Genomic DNA, 10613 nt, shown 5'->3' with positions numbered 1-10613 from the left:
TGGGCTGGTTTTTCAGCAGGACAATGCCAGACCACATACGGCACGTGTTGCTATGAACTGTCTGCAAGCTTGTCAAACTCTTCCTTGGCCTGCCAGATCACCAGATCTCTCTCCCATCGAGCATGTCTGGGATATTATGGGAAGGCGATTGCATCTGGCACTGAATGTTGATGACCTCGTTCGACAATTGGATCGAATTTGGCAGGAAATACCGCAAGAGACCATCCTGGACTTTATCAGTGTATGCCACGCCGTGTGGCTAGAGGCGGGTCAACACCTTATTGAACTTGTTACTGTAACTCTGCAATAAATTATTCAATTGTTCTAAAATTTTAATCATTAACTATTCTGTACATTGTCTTCCTATCCACCAATTTTGGTTTCAATCGAACAACTCCTTCTTGGAGCGTTGATTTTTTTGTTATAGAGTGTATATTAATAGACTTAACATATATTATCAGTTAAGACTTCAAAATCTTTGACTCCTTTGCTTTTCTTTGTGTGAACCCTTTTTGAAGGTGTGTTCAACTTTAAACTGTCCTAGGCCAATTATCTTCTTCTAATTTCTTTTTCCTTATTAATTACAGTGCCCTGTTTCATAATTTTTTTATTTTTTAGGTTCGAAGTTGTGTTAGAGTCGATAGATGAGTTCGCACTAGATTTCCCCATGATATGGGAGTACATTGGAGAGATCCTTGAGCCTATTCTAGAAGATAACAAATTTACTCTAGGTGTTCTTAAAGATGTCCTAAAACCTTGTATTCCTTCCCAGACAGCTGGACTGTTGGTATCAGCAACCCTGCATTGTGCAGCTAGAAGAAGAGTTAGCAATTTGTTTTCTTGTTATCCAATTTTTTCCCTCTGTTTTATATAGAACTAGTGGTAGTTAAGCTCTGTAGTTAACTCGCTAACGCTCGCCAACCTCCGAAAATTGCTACGCAATCTTATATGGTTTGCTTTGCAAACCAAGTTCGCTTCGCTCGCTACTAACTTAGGTACATTGCAAATGCACAAAATTCTAAGAATTCAAAACAATCATTCAAATCCATATAACAACTTTTTTTTTTAAAAAAAATTACGTCTTTTTAGTAAATACCAANTATATACGATTTGATAATGACATGTAATTCGTTAAACCTATTAGAAATGTGCTATAGTATAAAATCTTAAGATAAAATTTCTAATACTGATATCTTTTTAAAAAGGTTAAAATTTTGGCTATAATTAAGTCTATTAAAAATTGAAATAAGTGAATTGCAATGGAAAAACCTGCATAAACAAAACATTGAATTTCAGATGAAATCTCATTTGGTGAGAATGCTCTCTTTTGGCAAAAAATACAGAATAAACTGACCTCAAATAAAACTCAAAGGACTTCGAATCAAATAATTAAGGAAACTACTATCACGTTCAATATAAAAGGAAGATTTATTAACTAAACAATAAAATTACAGCATCGCAGTTCCATAAAATAAATCTCACACTCACTCAAAAAAACAATTAACATTCTAATTAGTCACCATAGCAACCACAAAACTCTTCTGGTTACCATCTACAAACTGATATATAATAAATAAATTATTTAACAAAAAATACGATGCGCATAAGCACATAATATTTTACACTCTGGTTAGCTCAGTTTCCGTTCTTAAAAGCGCTATATGTTGAGCCACCACAACTAGATTTGGCATGTGACATTTTTAGCGGCAATCATTGGTCGATTTTCTAGCGTTGCCATTCGGGGAGTTGTAATGAGGCTTTTTTTTGTCGCCGTGTAGGAGAAATATATATATAGATAAGTCTTTTTCTATCATTTTTTTGCTGATAAATCCACATCGCGAGTGCAAGTCTCCGTCTTTCGAAAATGTCCGCAGACAGATGTAAGACAGAAGCAAAAAGTGACTCGAGGACGAAAGAATTAACAGAAATGTCTGAGAGCAAAGTATTTTTTTTTCCCGTTCTTAAAGAAATTATTTTTCAGTACTGGCTATATAAAACAAGGGGCAACACGAAGTGATACTTTCCAAACACCAGTGAAGTGATACGCAATTTTTTTACACTTTTTTTCTTTGCAAATTCAGCAACCATCGTATACACAATCGCACAAAACACGGGTGCAGTCCCATAATCCAATAGAAAAACTCCCAAAACAAACTTCCAATCACATCAGATTATTACTACATTTTTTTTTCCTTCCGGACGAGTATAAACGTGATAAAAGAAAACGATCCTGCTACGCCCGAGTTTTCTCGGGATAATAAATATTTGCAATATATACATACCCGAGTTAACTCGGGATAATCAGGGAAGGGGTTACGTAGTCACCTTTAGGCACTCTTGATAAACAAGAATTCCATTCTAAATCCATGTTGTGTTTCGGTGGTTGAGTTAGCTGTTGCTACCTCTTTTATATGGTTTTTAAAATTTTGATATTACAATATGAAATCTGCATTGCTCAGAACATTCCTTTGGAAAGATGGTATATGAAATCTATTTTATTATTGAATAAAACATGAACAGTTATAAGTTTCAAAGTGAAGACTGGATTGTTGCTCCTAGAATGATATAATGATTAAACTTCAAAATTTAAGATGCACATTCCACATTTAAATCTTGTGTAGATATGGCCTCCTAACTACACAACGGGTGAATAATTAGGTATATGGAATATTACCAAGGGCGCCGCCAGCGGGGTGCAAGAGGGTGCACTTGCACCCCTGGCTTTTTTTTCAAACAATTAAAGAGAAACAGAAAAACAATTTTGTTATAAAAAAATTTTATTGAAAATATTTTTATTCAAAAACAAATACTTAAGTAATTGTTGAAACATAACAATTAAAATATTGTTTAATCAAACAAGAATTGTAATCGTCTTGTTTGCTGTCCAAATCTATTCATAACTTTTTCAATGAATTCTGAGTCATCTTTGATTCTTTCCTTATGCATACTGAGCATGCAAAAATTNAAAAATTATATCATATTCAACAAATTTAAATTTTGGTGATGTTTTCGTCATTTTATAAAGGAATTATCTCTCATAGCACAAAAATGACCACTGTTTTTATAAATGCCTAAATATATTTAACATTTTTATACATTTTCTTTAAAAAAGAAAGTTTGGCACTTTTTTTTCTGCTTTATGTTGCATCGAGTTTTTTGATTTTTCAGAGTCTTATGCAAAATATTATTTATCTTTTTTCATATATTTGTATATTTTGAACTCTGCGTTAAAACTTCGCCAAGTAAACGTTTATATCCAAAAAGGTTTATTGAATTCTTTAATAAAAAGTACGTATGATGAAATATTTGTTTTATTTCTAAAGCAGAGGGGATTGACAGAGAATAAAAATAACACAACTCAAGAGAACTAAGATATAAAAATTAAAAAACAGTCATTCCTCATTCGACACCTCACTTTCCAGAGTCGCTCCTCAGCAATAGTAGTTGCTCCACGGAAACCACTGCACTGCGAAGAAGAACGTGCCTTCCATCCATTGCAAATTGGTCTCGACATATAGAGCAATATCGATCAGAAGCCATCTTGAATCTGTATAAGTAAGAAACAGGAAATTTATGGTCTTTAAAGAGCCTGAACTGAGCCACGCCTCATGACGCGGCCAGTCTGGGATGCTAAACATTAAATTTACTAAGCCAAATAATTTTAACATCAGTGACCTTTGATTCAGTGAGTTGCGTTGTTGTTTCTAATGCCACTTGCCACACGGGCAAGCCTGTTTGGGCAAATTTAAGGCAGAGTGTGCGTTTCTTGTTTTTCAGAGGCGCCATCCTATGGCGAAAAATTCTTCTTCAGAAACGCACACGTTTCATAGGGCGGACCCATTCACACATCCATTCATTCATCCACAGATCGTAATTTTGACCTGAATCAGAGAACGCTCGATCTCCAATACAGTACCCCCAGAGGTATTGATTTGTTATAGGAACATGGCGGACTTTGCGACTCGACAGATTTAACGTGCATCAGTCACCATTTACTACACGGGGAATCTTCGGCCGGTTGGATTCGAACCCACGAACTCTCGGACATGGCTATCCCGGCCTCATGATTCAGTTTGTAATCATATCATTTACGGAGGCGGCCTTTTTGGCCAGGTACTCCGGTGCACCAACTACTAGTTTCCGCTCGAGAACCGTTCACTTTTTGATAGAATTTCTTTCTATCAGTTGCTTCTAAAAATTAGTAAAGACTTTTCTTTTGAGAACTCGTTTGAAAGTTGAAAAGGGGGCCAGATTATTATTGACTAAATCATTGGCCATATCATTGCCTTCAATTCCGCAGTGAGAAATGATCCCTTGCAGAGTGGCGGATTTTCCTAGTTATTGTAATTTATTGAGATTTGACATTTTAATGTATCACCAGAAAAGGGACTGTGCATAGATTTTACTGAGTAAAGAGCTGCTAATGAGTTGGAAAGAATGACAACAGAATTGAGTTTGTCTAGAAAGCTTACCAATTGTTCCACAACGACACAGATCACAGTAATTTTGTCAACATAGGCTGTTCTCTTAATACCCACAGGGATATAAAAAATGAAGACATTGCAAATGAAAAACACTCCTGCACAGCCATTTGGCTGATCATGGGATTGTTAATAAAATGTTCAAGAGACTTACGTTTTTTCCAAATGATTTTTCTTTTAAAGATACTTGCCTGTCTACGACAGGTGACCACGAACGTTTTTCTCATAAACTCAGCTTTTCTTCTAAGACGATCACATTTTGCTTTGATATCCCTTAGTTCATCAGTGCAAACACACTTGTATACCACCTTGAGCTTTCCTCTTGGAATATTTCTCTCGGCAGCATAGTGGACACATTGTTAAAAGTTTCAATCAATATGGATAGAGAGATTGAAATTTCGTTGAAGCTTTTCATCCGAAAGGAGAGAAAATCCTTTCCAGTTCGCTTTTGGAAAATTCCATGACACTTTCTTTGATGCCTTTCTGCATATCTTGGGTTTTAAAGTAGCAATAGTGGTGACAATTTGTATGGGCCATGCCCAGAGATAATAAAATTCTATAGCAGAAATATAGTCTCTTGTTTTGTTGACATTTTCCTGTAAAAGTCTAGTTTTTTTTTACTTTGAAGGAACGCTGAAATGAATTTCTTCCCATGAAACGAAAGTATTGTTATAAGGTTGCAACAGGCGGCTAAAATGTGGCTATTTGCAACTATTTTCAGGAAAAGGAGACTTTTGGGAGACTTTTCTCTACTCCTAGCGATTTTTTAAGCATAAATTGGATTGACGACCTGTGACTCGTGAGATCTTCTGAACACAATAAAAAAAATTCAAAAAAATAAAAGATATTGAAAATTTTGAATTGCAAATTTGAGTCATCACTTTTTAATGTGCTCAATTTGCATATATTCCATAAGTCTGTTTTGTATCTGGATCACCTTTTCAGTGGTTATTACTATAAAATAAAAAAAAATTTAATTTTTAATATGATATTACAATGCTTGAATTTTGAGTTTGAGTTATTACTATTTCCTAAATCAATTAGTGATAAAGGGAACTTTTTTTAGAAAAAAGACTTTAATGAAGACAATTTTAATGAAGAATTTTCCTTTTAGAAAAAGGATTTTTGATTGAATTCTAGTTATTAAAAGTACTTAANGGGAACTGTCCTTGCATCAGAAAGGTTCTGGGTTCGAATCCCGGGCAAGGCAGGCATGGATGTTTCTTTCTCTCTATCTGTGTTCTATGTCCTTTCTCCTTTGTGTGTGAATGTGAACCGCCCTATAAACGGGTTGTGGTAGCGTGACTTGGGCGACGCTGCTCCACCGCCGTGGTTTCGCCACAGGTGCCCACTGGGTAGAAAAAAGAGAGTTAGCAGTTCTGGCACTTTCTGTGGCCAATGGAAAAGAAATTCAGCAAAGAACAATATTGACTATTCGTTAATTAATGCAATTATAAATCATGATTTTTTTTCATTACAAGAGAAAGCTGAGATAAATAGCTTTTTTTGTGTTAATTACTTTTATAATATGAAACGTATTAACAAAAATTTGCACTTTCATTGAAAATCATTGATAATATAAAATGTCCAGGAATCTTTTAAAATGAAAACTGTTTTAACGTATAATATTCAAAACTGAAAATAAAATAAAAATTTATATCATATTCAACAAAATTAAATTTTGGTGATGTTTTCGTAATTTTATAAAGGAATTATCTCTCATAGCACAAAAATGACCACTGTTTTTATAAATGCCTAAATATATTTAAAATTTTTATACATTTTCTTTAAAAAAAAAAGTTTGGCACTTTTTTTCTGCTTTATGTTGCATTGAGTTTTTTAATTTTTCAGAGTCTTATGCAAAATACTATTTATCTTTTTTCATATATTTGTATATTTTGAACTCTGCGTTAAAACTTCGCCAAGTGAACGTTTATATCGAAAAAGATTTATTGAATTCTTTAATGAAAAGTACGTCTGATGAATGAAATATTTGTTTTATTTCTAAAGCAGAGGGGATTGACAGAGAATAAAAATAACACAACTCAAGAGAACTAAGATATAAAAATTAAAAAACAGTCATTCCTCATTCGACACCTCACTTTCCAGAGTCGCTCCTCAGCAGTAGTAGTTGCTCCACGGAGACCACTGCCCTGCGAAGAAGAACGTGCCGGCCATCCATTGCAAATTGGTCTCGACATATAGAGCAATATCGATCAGAAGCCATCTTGAATCTGTATAAGTAAGAAACAGGAAATTTATGTTCCTCAAAGAGCTTGAACTGAGCCACGCCTCATGACGCGGCCAGTCTGGGATGCTAAACATTAAATTTACTAATCCAAATAATTTTAACATCAGTGGCCTTTGATTCAGTTTGTTGCGTTGTTGTTTCTAATGCCACTTGCCACACGGGAAAGCCTGTTTGGTGAAACTGAGCAAATTTAAGGCAAAGTGTGCGTTTCTTGTTTTTCAGAGGCGCCATCCTATGGCCAAAAATTCTTCTTCAGCCACGCACACGTTTCATAGGGCGGACCCATTCACGCATCCATTCATTCATCCACAGATCGTAATTTTGACCTGAATCAGAGAACGATCGATCTCCAATACAGTACCCCCAGAGGTATTGATTTGTTATGGGAACATGGCGGACTTGGCGAATAGACAGATTTAACGTGCATCAGTCACCATTTACTACACGGGGAATCTTCGGCCGGCTGGATTCGAACCCACGAACTCTCGGACATGGCTATCCCGGCCTCATGATTCAGTTTGTAATCATATCATTTACGGAGGCGGCCTTTTTGGCCAGGTACTCCGGTGCACCAACTACTAGTTTCCGCAGGATGCTATTTGGCTCGAGAACCGTTCACTTTTTGATAGAATTTCTTTCTATCAGTTGCTTCTAAAAATTAGCTAAGACTCTTCCTTTGAGAACTCGTTTAAAGTTGAAAAGGGGGCCAGATTATTATTGACTAAATCATTGGCCATATCATTGCCTTCAATTCCACAGTGAGAAATGATCCCTTGCAGAGTGGCGGATTTTCCTAGTTGTTGTAATTTATTGAGATTTGACATTTTAATGTATCACCAGAAAAGGGACTGTGCATAGATTTTACTGAGTAAAGAGCTGCTAATGAGTTGGAAAGAATGACAACAGAATTGAGTTTGTCTAGAAAGCTTACCAATTGTTCCACAACGACACAGATCACAGTAATTTTGTCAACATAGGCTGTTCTCTTAATACCCACAGGGATATAAAAAATGAAGACATTGCAAATGAAAAACACTCCTGCACAGCCATTTGGCTGATCATGGGATTGTTAATAAAATGTTCAAGAGACTTACGTTTTTTCCAAATGATTTTTCTTTTAAAGATACTTGCCTGTCTACGACAGGTGACCACGAACGTTTTTCTCATAAACTCAGCTTTTCTTCTAAGACGATCACATTTTGCTTTGATATCCCTTAGTTCATCAGTGCAAACACACTTGTATACCACCTTGAGCTTTCCTCTTGGAATATTTCTCTCGGCAGCATAGTGGACACATTGTTAAAAGTTTCAATCAATATGGATAGAGAGATTGAAATTTCGTTGAAGCTTTTCATCCGAAAGGAGAGAAAATCCTTTCCAGTTCGCTTTTGGAAAATTCCATGACACTTTCTTTGATGCCTTTCTGCATATCTTGGGTTTTAAAGTAGCAATAGTGGTGACAATTTGTATGGGCCATGCCCAGAGATAATAAAATTCTATAGCAGAAATATAGTCTCTTGTTTTGTTGACATTTTCCTGTAAAAGTCTAGTTTTTTTTTACTTTGAAGGAACGCTGAAATGAATTTCTTCCCATGAAACGAAAGTATTGTTATAAGGTTGCAACAGGCGGCTAAAATGTGGCTATTTGCAACTATTTTCAGGAAAAGGAGACTTTTGGGAGACTTTTCTCTACTCCTAGCGATTTTTTAAGCATAAATTGGATTGACGACCTGTGACTCGTGAGATCTTCTGAACACAATAAAAAAAATTCAAAAAAATAAAAGATATTGAAAATTTTGAATTGCAAATTTGAGTCATCACTTTTTAATGTGCTCAATTTGCATATATTCCATAAGTCTGTTTTGTATCTGGATCACCTTTTCAGTGGTTATTACTATAAAATAAAAAAAAATTTAATTTTTAATATGATATTACAATGCTTGAATTTTGAGTTTGAGTTATTACTATTTCCTAAATCAATTAGTGATAAAGGGAACTTTTTTTAGAAAAAAGACTTTAATGAAGACAATTTTAATGAAGAATTTTCCTTTTAGAAAAAGGATTTTTGATTGAATTCTAGTTATTAAAAGTACTTAATTTTCTGAAAATATAGTTATTTTTTTGATGTAAAAATTTAGTCTTAGAACACTAACATTTATTTAAAAATTATCATATTTGCTACCAACTTGACTAAATGGATAATGAATAGAAATTTTAGTCATATTATTGAAAAAAGACTTTTTCTTATTTAGGCAATTATTTTCATAGTTTTTGCATCTTTTTTCATGCTTTAGGCTACCAAAAGCAACTATTTTGCTCATTTTTTTCTGTGGCAACCCTTTGGTGGTATCGAAATAGTTTCTATTCTTTTTCAAACACATTTGTTACTTTGTTGAATGAATTTAAAACTTTCTTTTATATTTTAGGAATTCTTAGGCAGATTTTCGACATCCTCTACGACATCCTAATCACCGAAGAATCCTTTAAAAACTGGAAACAAAGTGATGACGTAAAGGAAGTAGAAGGCAAAGGTGTAGCATAACATTCTGTCAAATCCTTTTTCACTAGGCTAAATGAAACAGATTCTGTGACTCATGATTCGTATGCTCTGAATTATTTTACTTAGGTAAAGACTCGAAAGCAATTATTTTGTGTATGACACAAACTTGTGTAATGAATCCTGATGCGACTAAGGAATCAGTTGGATCTCTATTCCGAGTTTACTGTAGGAAAAATGAATTGTCTGTGCAATTTAAACAAAGTTGTCCCTAGTTTTGTAAAATAAAGAAACATTTGCAGCGTCTGGTGCATCTTTTTAAAAAAATATTCCTTTATCATTGAATGATTGACTTGTGCATGTGTTTAAAAGGGTGTAAGTTTTATCTTCTTTATTTACATTTAATGTGAACAATTGCTTCTGATGTTGGGATGGTCACGTGACTTTCTTCTTAAAAAACCATGTCGGCCGTTTCATTGGTTTTGATCCGTAATAAACTATGAGAACCACTGAAAAAGAAAGACCCGGTTATTTTTGAGACATGAAAAGATTTTAGTTTTCTTTAAATTACGTAAAATGACACATTGTACATAACTGCCATTAAATGGGCTAATTTGTGAATTGTTAATTTTTCTTAAAATTGTGCATGTTGTCTCAAGGTTATGCCTTTAATTATTTTTTTCGGCCATTTTGCTCAAGTTAAGTACCTGTTTATTTCTGTAGAGACATAGAGGGGGGTTTGGGTCAACCATATTATTTAAACTGTTAAATTTGTTACCTGGCATTCTTTTTGTCCAAACTGTTAAGTCTATTTGCCGATCTCGAATTTTGATACTGTTTTTATGCTGAAAATGAAATAAACTTTGTAAAAGATAAGAATACATAGAAGCAGTACTGTTCCTACTGGTGGTTAATGTAATTTTTTTTAAAACGAAATAAAAAAAGTGTATAATCACATACTTAACAGCATACTGCCACGATGAAATAATGAGAAGCTGAGATATATACCACAAATAATTTAATTTTGAACTACTATGTCAAATGTATTTCTACTTCATATTGTGATATCAAAATTTTAAAAAAAAAAAAAAAAAAAAAAAGATTGTAAATTGAGTAGCAGCAGTTTTGTGCAGAGTATTTTCTTTCTGGATGTGATATTAGATTAAAAGTTTATGTAAGTACTTCTGTGACATATTTATTATAAATTCAATCCAACTAGAGAATACAACAAAAAAAATTATTTTCGTCTGTAGAAAGCCAGATCATTTTTAACTTTCTGCAGTATGTATTGAGAAATAGCAGCAATATATATATATATATATAGATAGATAGATAGATAGATAGATAGATAGATAGATATAGAGATAGATAGATAGATAGATAG

At 33.9% G+C, this 10613-nt stretch overlaps 1 protein-coding gene across 7 annotated transcripts in view; it reads left to right on the top strand.

Moving 5' to 3' along the window:
* LOC110282887 (eukaryotic translation initiation factor 4 gamma 1) overlaps positions 1 to 9533 on the top strand; it is a 72426-nt gene extending 62893 nt beyond the window's left edge. For 5 of the 7 annotated variants that reach the window (XM_071178057.1, XM_071178058.1, XM_043056160.2 and 2 more), the window contains one exon: positions 619 to 889. In XM_071178057.1, coding sequence (XP_071034158.1) covers positions 619 to 874 — 256 coding nt within the window. In that variant the 3' untranslated portion in view covers positions 875 to 889. Of the gene's footprint in view, positions 1 to 618; positions 890 to 9158 lie in introns of those variants that run through there. The other 2 variants (XM_071178062.1, XM_071178061.1) reach the window with 1 other exon arrangement.
* Positions 9534 to 10613: the final 1080 nt, after the last annotated feature.

The sequence above is a fragment of the Parasteatoda tepidariorum genome, chromosome 2 (genome assembly GCF_043381705.1).
Source record: "Parasteatoda tepidariorum isolate YZ-2023 chromosome 2, CAS_Ptep_4.0, whole genome shotgun sequence".
In the NCBI taxonomy this organism is placed as follows: Eukaryota; Metazoa; Arthropoda; class Arachnida; order Araneae; family Theridiidae; genus Parasteatoda; species Parasteatoda tepidariorum.
This window is presented reverse-complemented; position numbering and strand designations above follow the sequence as displayed.